Genomic DNA, 23,382 nt, shown 5'->3' on the forward strand with positions numbered 1-23,382 from the left:
ATTGTGACGGGGTGGTTTTAGAGAGGGAGGGTAGTTACGTCAGAGGGTTTTTTGGCTCTTAGTTAATGCAGTAAGCTGACGGAGCATGAAACAGTCAAGGACATACTGTAGGAATAATGCAGCAATGTCAAAAGCTTTCAGGTTGGCAACCTTTTCTCTAAGGGCTCACTGAACCTCTCTCACAAACTCAACAACACATCTGCAATCACACACACACTGTTCTTCAAGTGAGTACACTTAACAGACCACATACACATGCACACACACACACACACACTCACACCCACACCCACACACACAACCCCCCCCCCCCCGCACACACACACACACACACTCACACACACAAACACACACACACGCGCACACACACACACAAACACAGCCTGATGCGCCACTACTGTCTGAGGCAATGATGCATTGATGCAGGTAGAAAGGCTGATGTCATAGATGTCTATGAGCTGCTATCTGATAGGGAGACTGCAGTAGACTGGAGGATGACACGACTGTCTGACTTATCACTGCTGCACCACAGGTCACCTGGAGGGGCAGAAACCTTTTGACAGGACTCACCCGTGTTTTAGCATCGATCTGAGACCCCCTGTCCAGTAGGAGGCGCACCATGTTAGTGTTCCCGCGCTTGGAGGCCACGTGAAGGGGCGTGATACCATTCTAAGGAGAGAGACAGAATGGAAAATTATCCGAAAACAAACACACAATCTAAACCCATGAACACACTCGAATCAGTGGCGTAGCGCAAAATCCCGGGGCCCCCCCGCAAGGTGGCGGCGGGGGCCCTTTCGCAACGGAGAAAAAAAGAAAAAAAAACGTGCGTTTTTTAGAGGCCGATGCGTTATTGACGTTGCGAAATTTCGCAATATGCGCTCTACATTCTAAATGCTTGACTTAGCAAAAGGTACAAACAAGTGAGAGCAATAGCCTATAACTAAAACCAAATGGTAGACTACATCAGTAGAATGTATTATAAGTAGAATAGTACAAGCTTTATTTCTTTTAACAAAGTGTGGTGTGCACAGCAGTGTGATATCTGTAAACATATCTGTAGACTCTCCGCTAAGGGTTGCCAGATGGGATTGAGAATTTCCAACCTAACCAATCTAAAAACGTCTAAATCCACCAAAAACCAGCCCATCTGGCAACCCTGTCTCCGCTGCATCAGAGTCTACTTGTTGCGTAAAATTGGCCAGGGTTAGTCAAATCCTTTGTTGGACATCTCGTTTCTTAAGTCCTGGTATATTGTGGCATTTCTTTACTGTTTGCCATCTGGTCTAGCAATACCCAGGGAGACGCAGACAGCAGAAGTAGAATAGAATAGTAGAATAGAAAAAGAAACAGCTATATATAGCCTAACCATGCTGAATTACATGTATGTACCTGTATGATGCACTGACAGCCTGTGACTGTGAACCTGGCCGGACCCTGCCCTTCTGCCTGAGTTTGAGTATGATGCTGCCCAAATAAATGTTATTGTTTAGTGCCGTACGCTTTCGTGGTATTATATTGTGTGAATTATCATCTGTATGTTGTTTTTCTTTCACTCGACTAACCGCCGAGATAATACTTGAGACATGTACTTCCGTAAACATAAATTTTAAATTTGATTTGTTTACAATATCGGACCGACAGTCCCACATATAGCGGCTATAATGTCCGAATAGAGAATCTACCACCACCTAAAGAATGCTTATTGTACTTTGTATTGTATTTTCGCTTGCTCATTTTCCTTGTGTCTCGCTGCCTACGTGTGACATCAAAGTCAGGGAGGACTATTGGATACGGCTAACTATGTATATATTTTTAAATATAGGCCTATATATTAAAATTAAGGTTGACACAATGAAGGGCCACTTATTTTCTTTGTTTTATATATTTTTAAATTATAAAAAAAAAAAAAAAAAAAAAGGGATGCAATGTTAGGGGGCCCCCTAGTGGCTGGGGCCCCCCCGCGGTGCGTCGCTTGCGGGCCCGTCCGCTACGCCACTGACTCGAATGTGTTCATTCTCCTGGAAATGCAACCATTCAGGGGACAGTACGGTACACAGTCGCTATCATCGAAAATTGCTTTGTCAACGAGCAAAGGGGGCGAATGGCGTTCAAATGACAATGACACGGTTGCTAATTACGCGCTATCACTGACAGCCATTGTGTGGTTTTTCTCTGTTCCTTTGGCATCTGGCCACTGCTCTAATATCTGTGAAATCCTGGCGATGTAAGTGCTGAGTCTTTTTTTTTCTCCCTCAGTATGTCCCAGAGCGCTGCGGGAAGCTTGCGATGATGACTGTGACACAATATGCCTGAGAAAAGGCGTGACGCGGCAGCAACGAGTGCTACCTTTTTCTGCCAAACGAAAGGTAACGTTTTTCTAACTCTGCTGCTGCTGCCTCTGCTGAGTGAACAGATGGGTGTTTGCCTGTACAGTGCTCAGGATCTCCGTAGGGGCCTAACTTCAGTCTTTGACCTTCAAGATGCCTTTGGGGTTCTGTCTCCCACTCCGTCTATTCCTCTATGAAAGGACTGGCATTCCCCTACGACTGGTTCTTTTCTCGTGTCTGAATGGGTCGTAGCTCTTCACCAGACCGGTGAGGCACATACACACACCCATGTGTGACTTCAGACAAAGGAATGTTGGAAGGGGAAGTGGTGGGTGATGCCAAATGGGTCTTTTTTTTCTCCTGAAGAGCACCTTTTGTTTGTTGCCTGTTGGGATACTAGAGTGCAAAAAAGCAGCATCCGCACACTCGAATCTGTGCAAAAAAACTTATTGTTGAAGGTCTATGACCGAAAGACGTTTTTTGCACAGATTTGACTGTGCGGATGCTGCTTTTTTTCACTCTATTTGATACTCTTCAGCTCCAGCACCTCAGCTAAGTCTGATCACGGATGAGCGGTGGTATTTTCACTATTTTGCCTGCGGGATACTCAAAAGGTCATTAGTCAGACAGCGTGTGGTTGGGTGCTTACCCTAGCGGTGAAGTCCACAGCCGCCCCGCGGTTGAGCAGCAACGTAGCCACGTTCACGTTCCCGTAGTGAGCAGCTATATGCAGCGGAGTGAAGCCACTCTGTAAACACAGGGAGCGACAGAGAGAGAGGGGAGAGACACACCATGTCAGATATCAGAGACGTTCAAGATCTCAGTCTCCGACCGCTGACCTTGCGTCTGCGTCTTTACTATCCCAGCATGCATCATTGTCACATTAAGCATGACAGATCCAAAGTAAATAATAATAATAATAATAATAATAATAATAATAATAATAATAATAATAATAATAATAATAATTAAGTCAATTTATCAATGCTCCAAACTGAAAGGGGGGGAGGGGGGGAGGGGGGGGGGGGAAACCAAGGACATAGGGGAAAAGAAAGAAATCATAAATTCAGTTTTAGAAATTTGGAACATTCAATACTCAATTACACACGTACAGCATACACACAAACACACTCACATTGAGATCCTTAACATGCAACAGGTTAACCCATCGTAACAGAAACCAACAGTTTGTTCATTGAAATGAAAAGATAAATCATAAAACAAATAGTACAGTACACACAGATTGTTATCCGTATCAACAGAAAGGAGAATACAGTATTAGGTAACCTAACCATACATTTACACAACAAGGAAAAGGACCACCAAATCATAAATAAGTCAAAGAACTACAATTCTGTATAATATCAACACCAAAGTGCACTATGTTCACTGTATGTCACATCAAATATCACATTAGGAAATATAAGAAATCAGAGATTGCAGAGCAGTTTAGTATTGTGAATTACCTTACCTTTCCATTCTGAAAGTCAGGGTCCGATTTAATGTGAAAACATTATTTACAAAAGTGTGAAGAATATAGTGGCTACGTGATGATTGAAAAAGACACATTCAAAGCTGAAAATGGTGCGAAGCAAAGTAGATAGGGATGCATCATCATGCTATACAGTGCATCTTCTCACAAAGCAAATTATCTGCAAAGCTGCTGGATACATTTCATCATAACATTACATCATTACATTGGGGAGTAAAAGTTCATTGTTGAAAGTTTTTTAGTTAAATGACAGAATGCTTCTACAGTATGCATCAATTGTGCATAATGTTTGTATGAATCTATCTAATCAATAGTAATTGCATCTACTGTAATTCAGAGGTTTGAATCTCTGACTTCTCTACATGATAGTCATCTGCATATCCATATTGTTATACTTGGTTATTATCAATGTTTTTATAGTGAGTCTATACTTGGATGGCATGCAACACACATATTGGGACAGATTATGACAAAACAAAACCATTTTGCATTTATAAATTCTGTATACAAATACAAGCAAGATATTCCATGAATCTAAATATTCCTTAAATCACACCATCAATATGTTCTAAATATATTTTGACCTAAGAATAACATATCTATGGATCATTCTAGCATGCTACTGTTTACGAATGTCTTTGCATCTAATATCAGGGTAGTTTTCCCACAACAACGATGAATCCTAATCTACATGAATTATATTTGGGATGTTATGATGAAGAAAAATACTTTTGGCGATTGTGGTAGCATCTTAAACATCAGAAATGTGAATACACAATTGTTAACAACTGAAGCAAAAATAATGGTACAAATGAAAAATAGAAAGAAATATAGAGACAATAAAAGAATGTAAAAGACGGTCCAATGACTAAGGCACCTAAGAGAGAAAAAGCTAGGCTACTTGACAGAGTGGGCCATTCCACTGAGGCGTGCATGCTGCGTCTCCAAATCAACAACAACTTGACAGAGCCCACACATATCAACCATGCAGTGCTACAGAAGTGAGGGAAATAAAGTGGTGAAAGGACAGAAAGACCAAATAAAAGGATGTCATGATGACGGTGTGGAAGCTAGACACAAGTGCGTATACCTCGGTAGTCCTATTGACCATCATCTGAAGCGGTAGAATAAGGAAGGGAAAGATCGTAGTTACTTTAAACACACAGTCACACAGGTGCACAGAGCTCAGGGTTAGCTGTGCATTATAAATACAGTACAGTATACTGGGCCACGTGGCTAGAGTGATAAAGTGATACAATTCTCCTCCAAACTATCTCAAATGGACTTATAGTTATGATAGTGTGTTTCATATGTTATAAAAAATGACCTTTAGGGTGCTTTATAATGAGAGTAGATCATTCAGTCATTGGAACACATTGTGTGAGGCATGGCAGCCATTTTGCACCACGAGGCCAATCTCACTAGAGAGGGTTGTCTATAATATTCGAAACTGGCGGTTATTTCAACAAACAGAATTCAGGTAATCGTCAGAGGACTGGGCTTCAGAGGTATTTAGTGAGAAGAACAGTGCTCAGGCTCAGGGTGCCGTCAACGTGTGTGTGTGTGTGTGCACATGCTGCAGTCTATATTCTCCCTCTCCTCTGGGTCTCTATGAGTCATGCTGAAGGCTGTTGCATAAGAACAGCTGAACCAGACATTACACACGGGCAACTCGTTAAAACAAGTAAGAAGTCTAGTTCAATGTATTATGTGTTTAAGTGCAAACTACTGTATGTAGTGTGATCTTCCTACGTTCATAAAAAGAACATTGGTTATGCTTAAAGTAAATGTATGTACCTTGTTGTGTTATTGTTGTTGTTTGTTTAGTTTTAATGTATGTTATGTTTATGTATGTTGATGTTATCATGACAATGGTTATTGTTGTAGTGGTGGTGATTTTAATAGTAGTATTTCATTTCTTATCTTTTCTTTTTCTTTGTTGTATCTATTGTTTAGTTCTATATACACCTGTTATAACCTTATACACCTTATATAATAATAATGGATTAGCCCCTCGAAAACAGGATGATGCCTCGTAAAGGATTTAATCCTGTCACTAGATGTGACTAGATCTAAATTGTCTAAAGTGTCTGTTCTGGCTACGATACGTTTTTCTAAATACAGTGAAGCAGCACTTCACTCTAGCTACGCCGCATTCCATTAACCCCCTCGTCTCCAACACCCTGTTTTCACATGCTGCCCTCAATATCACCTCTCAATACCACCTGCAAACAATGGCACACTCCATGCAGTGGACACAGTGCTGCACTTTACACCGAGGGGCAGTAGCGAGTAATAGGGGGGTGTGAGTAGAAAGATAGGCAGATAAGAGAGAGAGAGAGAGAGAGAGAGAGAGAGAGAGAGAGAGAGAGAGAGAGAGAGTGAGAGAGAGACCCGGTTAGTGGCAGGACCAACGGACACGTGGCAGGCACATAGACACTGAGGGAGAGAGAGAGAGACAGAGATGCACAGACAGACAGACAGACAGATAGACAGACAGACAGGCAGAAAGACAACTACTCCACCACAGACAACGGGCAAACCGGATACCAAGTCTAACGGACACATCTTCATGTCAGAGATCCGTATAATGTATTCAAGCGCTGACCAAACAGACTGCTAACAGACACAGTGTTATTGTAATTCCTTATACTGCCAGCAGGCTTGCCCATCGACACGACACGACACAGCATGCTCAGTCTCAGAGATAATGAAGACAGATCACGCCCCTTCCTTCCCCCCCTCTTCACGCCCCCTTCCTACCTTGGACTGGACGTCAGCGTTGTGGTCGTTCTGCAGGAGCAGGGCGGCCGACTTGGTGTCGTCCTTGCGGGCGGCGATGTGCAGCGCGGGCAGACGCACCTTCCCCTTGGTGTCGTTCTCCAGGAGGATGGACACCACCTGGTTGTGGCCCTGCTGCAGGGCGATGGCCAGGGGGGTGAAGCCGTCCTGGAGGAATCAGGGGAAGAACCAGAGGGAGGGTTAGCCAGGGGACCAGGGGCGATGGGGTGGAGGACCAGGGGAGAGGGGGTGGAGGACCAGGGGAGAGGGGGTGGAGGACCAGGGGAGAGGGGGTGGAGGACCAGGGGAGAGGGGGTGGAGGACCAGGGGAGATGGGGTGGAGGACCAGGGGAGAGGGGGTGGAGGACCAGGGGAGAGGGGAGAGGGGTGGAGGACCAGGGGAGTGGGGTGGAGAGGACCAGGTAGGAGGGGAGAGGGACGGAGGACCAGGGGAGATGGGTGGAGGACCAGGGGAGATGGGTGGAGGACCAGGGGAGAGGGGTGGAGAGGACCTGGGGAGAGGGGGTGGAGGGCCAGGGGAGATGGGAGAGGGGTGGAGAGGGGAGACGAGGGGAGGACCAGGGGAGAGGGGAGAGGGGTGGAGGGAGACGAGGGGAGAGGGGAGAGGGTTAGACACACACACACACACACCCCCACACACCCCCACACACACACACAGACACACACATACACACAAACACTACACACACACACACACACACACACACATTCCTCACCTCCGTCGCTGTGCTCTGGTTCCCTCCGTTCTCCAGCAGGTAGCGTACCACGTCCAGGTGGTTCTCCTGGGCGGCCATGTACAGAGGAGTGAAGCCATTCTGTGCAGAACACCAGTTAACCAACCATTAAGAGACACAACACCAGTTAACCAACCATTAAGAGACAGAAGTCATACAGTAACAAAAAAACAACAACTAGTTTACAGTATGTAAACTGTGAAGTCAACAACAGAAGTGTTGTGTATGGCCACAACAAGCAACAGCCTAGTGGGTTGAGATGAAGAGCGTTCCTCACCTGAGACTGAGAGTTGATGTCCGCCCCGCGTTTCACCAGGATCTTCACCACCTCAGCCTGCCCTGCCAGAGAGGCGATGTGGAGGGCTGTGTTCCCTTTCTGGTGTTCACAACACACACACACACACACACACACACACACACACACACACACACAGACACACACACACACACACACACACACACACACACACACACAGATTGTCACTTTCATTGGCTCACAAAACCTCTCATAGCTAAAGCCCAGAACCCTCATCATCATATCAGTGCTATGACATTTCCCCCCCACACATATTACTAACTGCCATAATCGTATCACGCCATACAGTCACTCTCATTCATCATCAATTCCCTATATTATACGCCCGTGGCTCTGTCAGGGCAACGACAGTGGAGATGAGAGGTCCCCTGTGTGTCAGGCACTGCTAATGGTGCTCTGACACACAGCCCAGCCAGAGATAATGAAGACATATCACTCATACCAGAGGAAAATCTCTCTGTCAAAACAAAAAAGACCGAAAAAAAGCCTAGAATTGACCAAGACGCTGTTTCAGCCACCCACAGTTGTTAGGCAACCGGAGCTTGTTTGTGGCTGTTCGTGTGTGGACGTCCAAAAGGACACGCAACTCCTTAATACGATCTCTAGAGGGGGGATAGACCTTCTCCGGTTCCGGGGCCTGGAATAACTAGGATTCCTTAGACATAAAAGTGTTCGCTGACCCCTCTTACATATCATCTCTCCTACCATATCCTAGGTGGCTGGGGGGGTAGAGAAGTAGAGCAAGGGGAGGCTGGTAGAAATCAGAGGAAGCGCTCTATGATAGCGTTCATTCCATTCAATGCTGGTAGAGAGATTGTATTGAGTATGGTAGGGTAGTGTAGATTCACTGTGGAAAGGTTACCAGGCTACTGTAGGTCAGAAGTCAGACCGAGGAGGCGTGTGAGGACTCTGATCTAGAACCTGACTCTTACACTGGGAATACTTAGGCACTCGAGTTGATTACCACACACCGAGTCAAGATGGAAGCGATTTGAGAGCAATAACTCGGTGGTAAACACGATCCTATCTGAGTCTAAATTGTTGTATAATGCCAATTTCAAAAAAAGACATTTTATGCACTTGATCAAAGCAATCTCCTCTGGTTCAGACTCATTTCACAATTGAGAAAAATCCCCCAAAATCTATTCCTCAAACGACATGTTGTTGTTGTTGTCACCCCGACAACGTCCAGAGCAGCTGAATTAAGATTAATCTCACAAAAGAGCCGTGGCCAGGCTAAAGGGTGTTTCACAAGTGCCTCGACTACAGCCATATATCTGGGTCTCGAAACACTCTGGGATTAATAAAAGCACCACTTCAACCAGTAACTCCTGGACTCTGGGGGTTACCTAGTATGTAACAAGCTCTACCCCCACCGTCCCCAACATGTCCCCAGGGTAAGGGAATCTAGGCGAACCCACCTTGGTGGCAGAGTCCACCGCGGAGCCTCTCTCCAGCAGCTCCTGGACCAGCTCAACATGGCCCTCCTTGGCGGCCAGGTGCAGCGCGTTGAGCCCATTCTAGAAAGGAAGAAGAAGAGAGAAGAAGGGAGACACGAGAACAACCGTCAGCATCCAAACGACAAACGTTGACACACTACAGTAGACAAAATGGAGGATAGGGAAAGACAGAAGAAAGAGGGAGAGAAAGAGAAAGAGAGGGAGAAATAAAGAAAGGACTGTGTGGTACCTCCAGGTCCATAACTTGACGGGACCCCTCTCTCTCTCTCTCTCTCTCTTTCTCTCTCTCTCCCTCTTTCTTGGGTGTGAAACACTGCTCTCGTCTCCGTCACAGGCGAGGGAGGGAGGGGGACAGACTTAAATATCAACGGCCGCGCTGGAGGTCAGAAATTGCGCCATGTCACGCTGTCGTGGAGTAGGGCCAGTCCAGATTAAATATGTAGTGGCATTTATGAAGCCTGTTTGTGTGTGTGTGTGTGTGTGTGTGTGTGTGCGCGTGTGTGCGCATTCGTGTGTGTGTGTGTGTGATGGGATATCTGTCTTTTGCCACTAGAGTCAGTGGTGTTCGATTCCCTTCCTTGAAAGCAAACGGTTCTCAGAACGACCAGTTCAGGTGCTGCTGTGATTGGGTTACCTTTTGGACTGGTGATCTGGGATCAGGTCTTATCATAGGTGTTGACCTATGATAAGACCTGATCCCCAGATCACCAGTCCAAGAGGAGGACGGGTCATAAACTGAAGGTATGCTGAGGACTAAGTGATTCCCCCTCCATGAGTGCCAATCATGTCCTAATAAGAAGATTGCTGTCGAGTTCCTGTGATGTAGTGCTACATAGATGGCACAAGCCTGAGAGAGAAATGAAGATTACATTTCAATATCACTCTAGAGGGATTACCCCAAGGATTAAGGGGTCTAAGCATTTTGCCAGTTAATTCCAGACCACCGCAACAGGGGGAGGGGGGTCAAGGTATTTCTACATCAATCCCAGATGCCAACTACAAAATTTTGTTTTTAAAAAATGTATAATTCTCTAAACTCATAAACTACTTTCCACACACCGATATTCCTTTCATTGAGTGACACTCACTGATTTCTAGAGAGACTGTGAGGAGATAGGTGACTTACATCACTCAGCTCTATTAATATCTATCTGCCCCATAGTCCTCTGCGGTTTGGTTGGCTGGGAGTAAAAGGGGAGAGGCATGGTGACAATTGACAAAGTAGCCATGAGGGACTAGAGAGAGAGACAGAGAGATAGAGAGAGAGGGGAGGGGTGTAGAGAGAGAGGGAGAGAGAGGAGAAGAGAGAGAGAGAGAGAGAGAGGGGAAGAGAGAGAGAGAGGGAAAGAGAGAGAGCCGACAAGAGGGGATGATTGACAGTAGGGTTATACTGCTCCCCCTTGTGGCCTGGAGGCAAGCCTCAGTGACCCAGTACTGACTCAATAACTCTTCCTCTGTGGAACATCTGTCTGTTTAAAAAGGGCCATTCAGTCAATATGGAATTTCCTCTGTGACGGGTCATCCCTCACACACCCAATAATGTGCCCCTCACTCAAATTGCCCTTCCAGCAAGTCTCCCTATAGATGTTTTGGAGCTAGCATTGAGAATTAATGGGGCTAGCCCTGTCTACTGTATCAGTCAATCAATCAATCAATCAAACTTTATTTATAGCACAAGTCATACATCGAATGTAACTCCAAGTGCTGAACTTAAAAACAATAGTAAATAAAATACAACACAATAAAACAATAAATAGGAGATAATAAATAGATAAATTACAACACAGTAAAAAACTGGAATAAAACAATAAATAGGAGTAAAAGTTGAGATAAACACTAGGTAAAAGCCAGGCAAAAAAAGGTTTATACTAAAAAAGTATTGGCCTGGGAGAGAAACAGACACACTCTGGCAATATGTTTTAAGTTATAAAAGGCAGATTTGGTCACATTCCTGAAGTGGGCATCGAAAGTTAAATTGGAATCTATGATGACACCCAGGTGGTTAGGACTGAGTACCAGTGACTTCAATTCAGAGGTCAGTTTCTCTCTCACTGCCTCTCCTCCAATGACGAGTACCTCTGTTTTTTCTGAAGTTCTGAGCCATCCAAGAATGAATGTCTAAAATACACTTATGGAGGGCATCAATAGAGCGTGTCATCAGGAGATACAACAATATAGAGTTGAGTGTCATCAGCATAGCTGTGAAAATGTATGCCATGTCGCCTGATGACACTGGCAAGTGGGCAGCATATACTGTACAAACTAAAGAGGACTGGACCTAGGATTGAGCCTGGTGGTACTCCACAGTTGACTTTACAAAGAGACTGATATTAAGTTGTTCCTATTAGATCCTAAAACTGGTCTATTGCCGACCATTGTATTATTACGGCAGGAGATGATAGTACCAATAGAACGGACAGTAGGGCTCTCATGCAGACTTGTGCAATCAACAATGTTAAAAATAGTCTTATATCTGTGTTCAGCAGGACCCAGGGAGAGATGGACGTCATCATGGACGGGAGTGGCTTCGAGAGTGTGTTCATGCTGAGGTGAATATCAGTCAGAATAAAAAGCAATATAGTCTATTAAGTTTTGGGAAAGTTGTTTAGTACCCTTTATGTTGGGGTGCAGGCCATCTGATTTGTAAAGATCATGTCTGTTCCAAAAATAGTCAAACTGGCTGATAAGCCATGCCCAGTTGCAGTGCAGACGTTTTTTTAGCCATTCATGTAGACTATAAAGATAACTGAAGGACTTTGAAGGGCTGGGAACGGGGCCAGAAAAAATGCAGGTTTTGTCAAGGCTTTGGATTGTGCTTGCAAGAGACTCCAGTTTGGATTGTGCTTGCAAGAGACTCCGGTTGATCGCAGAGTTTGACTGATTGTTTGTTCATGATGTTGTTGGTGCCAACATGAACAATTAGTGTGTGAGCTGAAGGATGGAGGTCTGTTGACACATTCTGTACTGCACTGAGTCATGTGCACGAGTGCTGTATGTAGACAATAAGATTTGTTAGATACCCAGGTAATTCATTAAGTAAAGCTTTATAAATAAACAGAATGCAGTGTTGCTCTCTTCTCAGAGCCAGAGAAGTCCGACCAACATTCTGATATAGGTGGCAGTGGTGAGTTCTGAATCCGCCACCAGTTATACATCTCAGTGCAGAGGTAAACTGCATCAAGAGGCTTTAGCGTAGAGGGAGCAGCATGCATATACATGACATCAACATAATCTAAAACAGATAAAAAACGTAGCTTGAACAATCTGTTTTCTACAGCTCTGAGTGAGGCAGGATTTATTCCTATAAAAGAATGCCAATTTTGGTTCAGATATATGTTCTCTAAACAGCATGTCATCTATCCAGATGCCCAGATACTTGTAAGAGGAAACTCTGTCGATTGGAGTCCCAGAATTTGTGGTGCTCGTTCCTTCGGTTAAAACAGTAGACGTTTTCCTTGGGAATATCATATACTTTGCTTTGTCAGAGTTTAAAATCAGCTTAAGATTGAAAAGCGGTCTTTCGATTACATAGAAGTCTGATTGTAAATTCTGAAGAGCTTGCTCAACTGAGGGGGCAACTGAGTAGATAACTGTATCATCCGCATAGAGATGAATTGAGCTGTTTCTAACATCGGTATTAAAATCATCAAGAGGGAGAACCCCACTAGATAGATAGATAGATAGATAGATAGATAGATAGATAGATAGATAGATAGATAGATAGATAGATAGATAGATAGATATTGAGGCTAACACCTGCCTCTACCCAAGCGGAAGAGAGGAGAGCAGCCATCTTTTTAAACATCAGTCTCTGTGGCTTCAGAAATGAATGACTGGCTGTCTCACTGGTCCCCCAGGGGCGAGTGATGGGAGGTGGTTAACAGCGGAGATGATCTGTATTCACTCCCTCACACCGCACAGGGCCCAGCCTTCACCCCGCCTCTGCCCCAACCCCCACCTCCGCAATCGGAGAGAAAGACACCGCCTCTGGCTCCCTCATAGAGTCCCACCCATCTCTGTCCATCCATACGGGCCAGTAGTCACTCAGTCTCTCTCCAAGCATGTCACACAGCACTCTCCGGTGGCCCACCCACCTCAGTAAGTCGTGACGTTAGAATTATAAGGTTCTATCTCAATTTTTTTGCAAAATTTAGTTTTTTACATAATCTGATCCATTAGGTGTTTATTAATGCCTGTGTGGTGTTATTTTTTTTAAATGTTGTCATTTTTTAGTAAACTTGTAATTAATAAAATACAAAGATTCCATCTCATAGGGTAGTTGACACTTGAATGGTCCACGAAGGAATAACATTGCCGCTTTGAAGTAGTACAGCGTATACAGCAACATTGAAACAGCACAGCATACAGTAGCCTACGTTTTGTACGAGTTGTCCAAAGGTAGTCCCAACTCATACATCATCACTTGAGGAGGGCTATTCCCTGGTTGTCTCAAATGTCTCCCGCTACTAGTACCTAGAAACATAATGACCCCTCCATCATAGAAATTAGGTCATGATAGTTTTACAACTCTCAGTTTAATCAGAACTGGTGCTCTAAGCGTGCTGTGTTGATGCCAGAGCTGTTGATGGATTGAAACCTAGGTATGCCAGAAATGGGGCGTGCCACGAGGAGTTTTCACGGTCACGGGAGGGGCTCTTCAATCGCTGTGATGGATTCGTATCTTGTTTGTTTTTATAATGACTTTTCACCGACGCGATCAACTGACATGCTATTTTTTGATACACCTCCGTCCTGTAGACGGTTCTCTGATAGGATTGGTCCTCTGTGGCTCTGTCGGTAGAGCATGGCACTAACAACGCTTAGGTTGTGGGTTTGATTCCCGCTGGGACCATATATACTGAAAAATGTATGCACTCACTGCAATGTAGATCGCTTTGGATAAAAGTGTCAGCTAAATGGCATATATTATCACAGAATAGCCAGGCGCAAAGTGATAATATCAACGCTTTATCATATGGAGAGAAAATGTTTTTGATAGAACAAGAGGCAGCATACGTCAACAACATGGCTGGTTGTCTGGCTCAGTGGAGTGGCCAGGTAGAGAGACCATGGTCAAAGGGATGGAAGAGCAGATGGCATCATCTCTACATGACCTCACAGCTTCCTGGCTGGAGATTTACAGACCAGTCCAGTCACCCAAGAGAGCATTTGCAATGCAGATCTTATTCAATTATTTGTTCATTATATTATTCAATTACGGTTTTGTCATCGACACACCTCATGAGCTACTCTACCTGACATGTCGATGATCATTGTATGGTGATGCTATTTTAATGCATGGCATGCTTGCTTGTGGCTAGGATGACACTGACATAGAGTATTGGTATGAACACTACACCTTGCAAAATTGCATTGCCAATGCAAAATGTTCAGACCTTTATTTTGAAACACGGAACTACGTTTCAACGTTGTTGAGAATAACACCACAAACTCGCAAGTCAAGCCAAAATACTGCAACGCAATGGATTGGGTGATTAATCCACCCATTGCTACCTAGTTAACTATAACACGACTTTACATGGTTAGCGGGCTCACAAAACATGCTGTGTGACTAGCGAGTTTGTCATTGATTTTCAACAACGCGGAAATGTATTCACATTTTCCGAAAGAAAAGTCTGAACATTACATCGGATCCCGATATGCGGACCAAAGCATTAGAACGTGTCTCAAATGAGCCCCTCGAGTGCAGTTTGTGATACACCGTGAGATGTTTTCAGCTCGTTAACTAACACCTGATATCGTTAGTCGCCGTGTTCATCAGACTCGACAAGAAGGACCCATCGATCTTGTTTGTTGTTTCGTTGTCGTTGTTTCTCCCTGTCATAGGCTCAAATTAATAGACAGGTTCAGTGACTCTGGTCTGCCCTCCAGATCTGTCTTCATCAAGCACACTCTGACCCTCACTGGCTCCCCTCCAGCCAGGTCCTTGTCACTGTGTGTGTGAACCTGCCGACCAGACCATGACAGACTCCAGGAGGGGGAGGGGCCAGCACAGCAGAACTGGCCATATGGATGGAGATGGAGGGGGGGGGGTTCAGCCTGGGGAGGAGCAGAAGAGAGACACCAGAGAGGCTGCAGCTGAGCGTCTGTGTGCTACTGGGAAGAAATCAGTGTTCATCACTGATTCAATCAACTCCAAATTGTTGGAATTTTGTATTTTTTTGCTCTAGGCACAGGGTTAGCCATAGTCAGCACCCCTGGAGCAGTTAGGGTTAAGTTAAGTGCCTTGCTCTCTCCTGAGGCAGGGATCGAACCAGCGACCTTCCGATTGCCAGCCAGCCTCTCTAACCACTAGACTACCGCCGCCCCAGATTCCTAACAGATGGTTAGGAACATCTGAGAGAGCGATATATACAGTGCTGCTTGAAAGCATGTGAACCCTGCCTTGTGCAATTATCGATTTTTGTTTTTTTTACCATGAAATACATTTCTTTATAATTTAGTTTTCCTATGATTCTGATGATTCCCTCTCAACCAACATATGGAATTGGTAAATATAAACCAGTTATGTCAGATAAAAAAGACTGGTTCTGATTAAATAAAGACTTAATGGTAAAAACTAAAACAATCTATAATGGGGATTCACATACTTTCGAGCAGCACTGTATGAGATATACAGTATATCTGACATGGCAATCTGACTTCCATTGGCTAATGAAGTCGAGCAGTGTGTGCTCATTTCAAAGCACACGGATTCCTGTCAGATGTGTGAGCGAGAGAGGAAAGAAAGAGAAAAAGAGAGAGAGAGAAAGCGAGAGATGCAATGACGACTGATGCAGAGTTCTGAGTCATTTCACGGTTCATCATCGACATCAATGCTAAAACAGCCTAGATACTGTAGATGTGATCTCTCTGTATTTCCATCTCCCCTCCCCCCTTTCTCTCTCTCTCTCTAACAGTGAGAGTGAAGCAGTGGGGAGGTAGTGAAACAGGCAGAGGGGGTGGGGGAGGTGGGGTTGTATAAACAGGCTCCTCCACACACCCCCCCTGCCGATCCCCTCCGGTCCATGTGACTGTTGTTGTTTATTGTTTATCAGGAGGAACACACTGACCGTTGCCAGGGACCATTGCCAGGGACGGAGTGTTTACACCCTATCAATTTTCCCTGCCCACCCACCGCCCCCGTGGAACATTAGTGGGGTCTGAGGACTAGATAATGGCCAGGTCCTAAATAAAGAATGAGTCGTCGGGCACCAGTAGGTCACAGGGACAGGGACAGAGAAATATGTTAGATATGTATAGAAAATATAGGATCGAATGTATACAATACACATACTGTATCTAGGCCTATATAAAGGCTTACTGTATCATTATATACTGTATATATCATCATCGTCATCATCGACAGTCGAGTATGGTGGGCGAAGAGGTCAATCCTGGAGCCGCATATTTTGGTGCAGTGTGGGCAGGGGAAAGTGGTGGTGACGGAGGCTTTGGATTGGGCCTTTCTGACGGAGGCTCTCTCCTTTCTGAGTCTGCGCCTATCCTCTGGTGTGATGTCATTTTGCCAGGTGATAAAGTTTTGACCTTTTTGAAAGGTTTGCCGCTTGATGTCGACGAGCTGTTGGATTTCATAGTCCTTCTCATCGTACCAGTCTTGGTGTTTACGTGTTTTATGTCCAAGGGTGCTTTTGCAGGAGTCCATGATGGTAGACTTGAGCATGCCCCCAGTGGGTTTCAACATCAGTGGGATGAGCGACCTGGAACTGCTGTTGGTAGGTGGTGTCACCCAGCCGTTCTATGTGAAGTCTTAGGTCTGCTCTGTCTTTTTTGCACCCTTCTTTTCCCGCATGAGGCAGATGGACATAACGGAGCGAATGAGGCGGTGTATATAAACATCACACCCTGCCACACTTTATCTCAGCCAACTTTCTCTCTTAAATGGGAGCTTTCAATGGTGGGCAGAGAGGTTTACTTAGACATGTGGTTCAGGAGAGAGAGAGAAAAAGAGAGAGAGAGAGAGAAAGGGAGTAGGAGGAAAACACTAGAGAGAGAGAGAGAGAGAGAGAGAGAGAGGAGGGGGTGGGTCTGATATACACCACCAGAGGTAAACTGATAGAGGGAGAGAGAGAGAGAGAGAGAGAGAGAGAGAGAGAGAGAGAGAGAGAGAGAGAGAAGGAGAGGGAAAAGGGGGGGGGGGCGGACACGAATGACCTGTGCTGTGATCCTTCCTCCCTGCATTGCACCCAGTAATTAATGTGTATATAGTAAAGGGTCTCAGTGGACTATGGGACACATATACAGCTGCAACGCTTGCCGGAAAAGTGCTATATAAATAAAGGTTATTAACTTATTATTATTATTATTATTATTATTATTATTATTATTATTTTTATTATTATTATTATTATTATTATTATTATTATTATTATTATTATTATTATTATTATTATTATTATACAGTACCCCTAGAGTCAGCTCTGCCCTGGTTTCAGATGGTTCAGATATGATACTGGGGTTCTAGGTGGCCTCGTTTCTACAACACCAGGTCATAAACACTCCTCCCCCACTTGTCAGCTGTCTTCCCTCCCTCCCTCCATCCATCCTTCCCTCCATCTCTCCCTCCATCCCTCCCTCCATCACCTGACAGAGATGCATGGGGAACTGACTAGTGCTAGAGAATGATAGGTTTAGAGTGACTGATTCATTCATTGATTCGTGAGGGTCAATATTAGTGACTGTGACGTCCATTGCGATAGTGTTGATCTTACTAACAGAAGTATACACGATGCAGAAACAAACAACGTGATTTAGTAGGCCTACTGTACCCACAAATGATTTTCATGAAAGGCCGCACTTTGTCATTTCATTCGCAAAATTGCTCAGTGAAAATCTATTGTCAGCGGAGTTATGTAAAAGCACTGATTTGCAGTAAAAAAAGAAAGAAAAAAAAGTGTAGTTGTATAAAGAATCCTAAATGACAAGTCTTATAGTGTATACGCCACAGTCATCACCACCGCCAGTGAGTCTTCTCGTGTCACGCCGTCACAGGCTGAAACTGTAACTCTACACTGTCACAGACTGAAACGGAGAGCTATTTATGGTAACTCTTAACTGGGATACAGTATACAGAGCTCCAGAGACTGTTCCCATACCATAATAATTGGAGATGGTTTAGGATATAGGTCAAATAGTAAATTATTTGTGGAGGTTCAAACATCAATAGCTTTCCCACGCAACCCCGTTAGGACAGAGTTTGAAGGTCACTCGGTCTCTAGATGGACTGACATTTGGAGTGATGATCAGGCAGTGATCGCAGCAGTTAAATTAATTATTGAAGAAAGCTGAAGGATACAAGAGCCTTGTTGCCTGGGTGTCCACTGAGAGAGCGTGAACAAACGTTGAGAAAGAGTCAAAGCTACAAAGAGTGAAAGTCACAGAGAGTCAAAGCCACAGAGAGTCACAGTCACAGAGAGTCAAAGAGCAGCACCAGATAAATAACTAATAACTTGTCCAACGAAACTGAGGGACTAATGAATGGAGCCATTATGAACAGACATATTCCATTTTCCATTCCATACATCTGTTTCCCTGTGTGTATGTCATCATGTGTTTCCCTGTGTGTGTGTGTGTGTGTGTGTGTGTGTGTGTGTGTGTGTGTGTGTGTGTGTGTATGTGTGTGTGTGTGTGTGTGTGTGTGTGCGTGTGCGTGTGCGTGCGTCTCACCTGATTGCAGGTACCGATGTCCACTCCGCCCTTCAGGTACTCCAGAACCTTGTCGATGTTCCCCGCCCTCGCCGCCCGCAGGAAGCTGGTGTTGCTGTCCGACTGCAAAGAGGGGGGAGGAGAGGTTAGAACTGCAGATCAGAGAACATCACTTCACTTTGTTGTTCGTCGGTCTACTACAGTGACGTATATCGCTTTGAAATGAGTCATTTTCCCCCATGAACCTTTCAAAGAAAAAGAGCGGGGGAAGTCATAGATAGTGCTGCTACATTGTTTTGGGTGACATAGCACCTTACGGTGTTCATGACAGCGTCTCAACCAGCACTCTCCCTACAGAGGCGCCGAGACGGACAAGCCCATTAGGACTAACAGCACCTCCATTCTATATATATATATACACTATATGGACAAAAGTATTGGGACAACTTGAACATCACCCATGTGCTTGTTGAACTTCTCATTCCAAAACCATGGGCATTAATATGGAGTTGGTCCCACCTTTGCTGCTATAACAACTTCCACTCTTCTGGGCTTTCTGCTAGATTTTAGAATATTGTTGAGGGGATTTGCTCACATTCAGCCACAAGAGCATTAATGAAGTCGGGCACTGATGTTGGGCGAGAAGGACTGGCTCTCAGTCGGTGTTCCAATTCATCCCAAAGGTGTTGGATGGGGTTGAGGTCAGAGCTCTGTGTGCAGGCCTGTCAAGTTCTCTCAGACCAAACTCGGCAAACCATGTCATTATGGACCTCACTTTGTGTATGGGGGCATTGTCATGCTGAAATTGGAAAGGGCCTTCCCCAAACTGTTGCTACAGTGTTGGGAGCGATCCAATTCTCTAGAATCGCATTGTATGCTGTAGCATTAAGACTTCCCTTCACTGGAACTAAGGGGCCTGACCCAAACCATGAAAACAGCCCCAGACGATAATTGTGTCCACACACGTTTGTCCTAGTGTATCAGTCATCACCAGCGGCTGTGAGTCATCTCATGTCACACCGTCACAGACTGACACGGAGAGCCGAGAGTCCCCCACTTTGGACCAGAACGGTAGAATGAGTCAGCCCTTTTTTTCTTTTCTCTCTGCTTTCCCTCAAAACAACTTGGCTGGCTTACACACGCACACACACACACACACACACACACACACACACACGCACACACACACACACACACACACACACACACACACACGCACACACACACACACACACACACACACACACACACACACACACACACACACCTACAGGCTCTGTATAATCTCAAACGCTCCCTCTCTGTACTGCGAAGGAGAAGCAGCTCAAGAGTCCTGCTCTGATAACCGTCCCTCACGGGGAAAATCTATTAATTTAGCATCTTCGCTAGCTCCGGGGGAGACACTCATCGGAAGCGACAGGGCTGGGCCTTAGTTACGGCTCGCAAGCTGAGCTCGCCCCAACCCCCCAAAACCAGACTGCAGATATGTCCCCCCCTCCTCTCCCTCAACCACTCACTCACTCACTCACAGGAAGAAACAGGGCATCTACACCGCATGGGCCATACACTTGAAACACACTCTCCACTGTAAATGTACGGGGGTTGGTTTCCACGAATAGTGCATTGCATTGAGAGTAACTCTATTGAAATAGACAGATAATTGAATGCATCATGTTAAATGTAAACACGACTGATAGTTTTGCAACCCAAAATCCAAAGGCAGTCGATGGGGAAATAAGACTGACTACAATAGACAGAGATATCATTATGGCAGTCGCCACTGTTACAGACACAAACTGTAAATCTAACTGGCAGAGTATCACAGCTTCTATTGGATGATGCAGAGAACTGCAGTGTATGATGAAGGCCTGACAGAACAATCTCTCGCACAACCAAACAGGACGTAACCCTGGGAAACCGGGGGGGCTACGAACGAAATACGACGAAAAGTTTCGCTCCCAACAGCCTATTCACTGAGACTTTTCTGATAGCAATCACGTGAAAGATACAGTATGTTTCCATAGTAACTCGAACTGGCAGACAGAGTACACAGATACAGTATGTTTCCATAGTAACTCTAACTGGCAGACACAGAATACACTGATACAGTATGTTTCCATAGTAACTCTAACTGGCATACACAGAACACACCATGACTTTAGTCTTGGAGAAGGAGTTAGTGGCTAAAATGAACAAACAGACATTGAATGAGGGAGATCCTCCTTTTTCCTCCCCGATGAGGGGCGACACTGTACGACGTCATCTATCCAATCGAATGTGTGAATAAATGCATTAGCGGCCTACTGCATAACGTGCTGGCGTGTCACACACTCCTAGGTGACGGAGGCCTTTCCTTGCCTGAGGGGGTGTCTGAAAGACCGCTTTGATATAATTCCTCCTGGGATCTCTCTGTACCGCAGAACAGACAGAGACAACGAGTAAAACCTCAGCGGGATCCTACGTTGCCCATAGCAACTTCCTCCACATCAACATCTTGACCGTCAAGAAGCGTCATCGAACAGTACCTTTCTGAGGCCCACAATGTGACGCGTCCTATCAGCGTTTCTCTGAATGGCAACCATTTTGTTCATATGAATCAAGTGACCGTTCGTGCTGAGAAACGTCCTTCTTTTCTCAATAGAAGCCACATAGAGACGTAAGAGGGAGTCGCCTCAAAAGACTGTTAGTTATTCGTTATGAATAATGTGCGCTGACAGAGGGACAATGTCAGTACTGTGTTCTCCCCGACAGTACACAATGGCATAGTTACACATAGGAGCAGACACACTGATAATATCCTCTTAGATTCCTCTAACAGCTTTTTAATCATCGTTCTGCAATCTGTGCGCTGCCATCGAGATACGTACTTAGGGTGAGCCAGGCCGCAGACAAACAGGCTTTTTACTCAGATCACTTAGCATTCAGGAGGAAAGAAAATGCCAGAGTGTTCCCCATACTTCCTACAGAAATAGTTTCATAATCCTTGAACCAACATAACAAGCACCTCTTTTGAAACATCTGTTACTCATAATCGTCATGAAGAAAATAGCTATTTTGATCGCTTTGAGTGGCCCCTAGAGTACCACTTACCGGTACCTTGTCTGTGAGAGGTACAGAGGACAGGGAAAAGAGAGAGAGAAGGCAGTGGTTTCCTCATATCCACATACTGTATAGATATTCATACAGTATAGATGTTCATATATCGGTGAGCTTAACCTTTGAAGCATTACAAAATAGACCCTGTCAATTCTGCTCCAGTAACCCTCCACTCAAAGGTTGCATGAAACATTTATTTACAGAAAGCTTTTCTGTCTTAATCAGTGTAGTGTGTGTGGAGGATTTATAAATAATACAAATATCCCATGACGAGCGACCGAGGCTGCTGGCGGAATCATCCTCGCCCCTCCCAGTTACCACGGAGACAAGCCAGCCTAGCTTCTCCTGGTAACTATGACAACAGGTTTTGTCAGTCAATAGACATTCAGCAATCTCTTTGCTGGACACTCTGTCTCCTTGAGGATATGTTCACACAATATATAACATTTATAACACCATTTAACAACCATTTTTCAGACTATAATGCATCAAGGTAAGCTGAATACTATGACCACCTCCTCCTGGCCAATAGCAAAGCAGGATGATGTGCAGAACGTGTGTGTGTGTGTGTGTGTGTGTGTGTGTGTGTGTGTGTGTGTGTATGTGTGTGAGCATTTGTGTGTGTGTGTGTGTGTGTGTACATGTGTCCAGTGCCACTGTATGGGGAGACACACAACCAGTATGTGATGATTACTCTGTCATTTACTGGGAAGCTGTCACTAGAATCCACAAGCCTACAGTTACATTCTTAGTAACAGAATTCCCTAGTTTCCTATTTCTAAATTGGGCTGCACTTATATAGCGGCTTTTTCCAAAGCACTTTACAACGGCCATCATTCACCCATTCACACACACATTCACACACCAATGGCGGCAAGCTACCATGCCCGCTCATTGGGAGCAATTTGGGATTCAGAATCTTGCCTAAGGACACCTCGACACGTAGCCAGCCGGGGATCGAACCGCCGAATCGCCGACCTTCATTAGACACCGGTTCTACCTCCTGAGCTACAGCCGCCCCCAAAAAAGCTAGGAAAAGCGGTGAGTCTCTGAGTGGCTGGGGGAGAGAGTTCCAGAGGCGGGGTGCAGCTCGTGAAAAAGCACGGTCTACGAAGCCTTTGAGTTTCGAGGGTGGGACAGTGAGGGGAACAGTGGATGAGTATCGGAGGGTACGGGTAGGGCGATGGGGGAGAAGGAGGTCAGTCAGGTAAGGGGGGGGGGGGGCAGGCTATGGAGGGCTTTTTATGTGAGGAGGAGTACTTTGATACGTTCTTTGATGGGGAGCCAGTGGAGACAGTGGAGGACAGGAGTGATGTGGTCGCGGGACCGGGTGTTTGAGAGCAGGCGGGCGGCTGAGTTTTGAACCATCTGAAGTCTATGGAGGGAGCGGGAGGAGATGGGGGTGAGTAGGGAGTTGCAATAGTCAAGGCGGGAGGAGATGAAGGCGTGGATGAGGGATTCAGCAGGGAGGGATTCAGTTGCCCCT

At 45.2% G+C, this 23,382-nt stretch overlaps 1 protein-coding gene across 1 annotated transcript in view; it reads right to left on the reverse strand.

Moving 5' to 3' along the window:
• Nucleotides 1–23,382, reverse strand: part of LOC308169325 (ankyrin-2-like) — a gene marked incomplete at both ends in the record, with an annotated part of 104,887 nt that overhangs the window by 59,107 nt on the left and 22,398 nt on the right. The window contains 9 exons of the mRNA XM_080544011.1: nt 571–669; nt 2,980–3,078; nt 3,802–3,810; nt 4,913–4,936; nt 6,586–6,771; nt 7,341–7,439; nt 7,636–7,734; nt 9,096–9,194; nt 18,822–18,923. Of these exons, the coding sequence (XP_080400137.1) occupies nt 571–669; nt 2,980–3,078; nt 3,802–3,810; nt 4,913–4,936; nt 6,586–6,771; nt 7,341–7,439; nt 7,636–7,734; nt 9,096–9,194; nt 18,822–18,923 (816 nt within the window). The remainder of the gene's footprint in view (nt 1–570; nt 670–2,979; nt 3,079–3,801; nt 3,811–4,912; nt 4,937–6,585; nt 6,772–7,340; nt 7,440–7,635; nt 7,735–9,095; nt 9,195–18,821; nt 18,924–23,382) is intronic.

The sequence above is a fragment of the Nansenia antarctica genome (assembly GCF_963989245.1).
Source record: "Nansenia antarctica genome assembly, chromosome: 13".
NCBI classification, from domain to species: Eukaryota; Metazoa; Chordata; class Actinopteri; order Argentiniformes; family Microstomatidae; genus Nansenia; species Nansenia antarctica.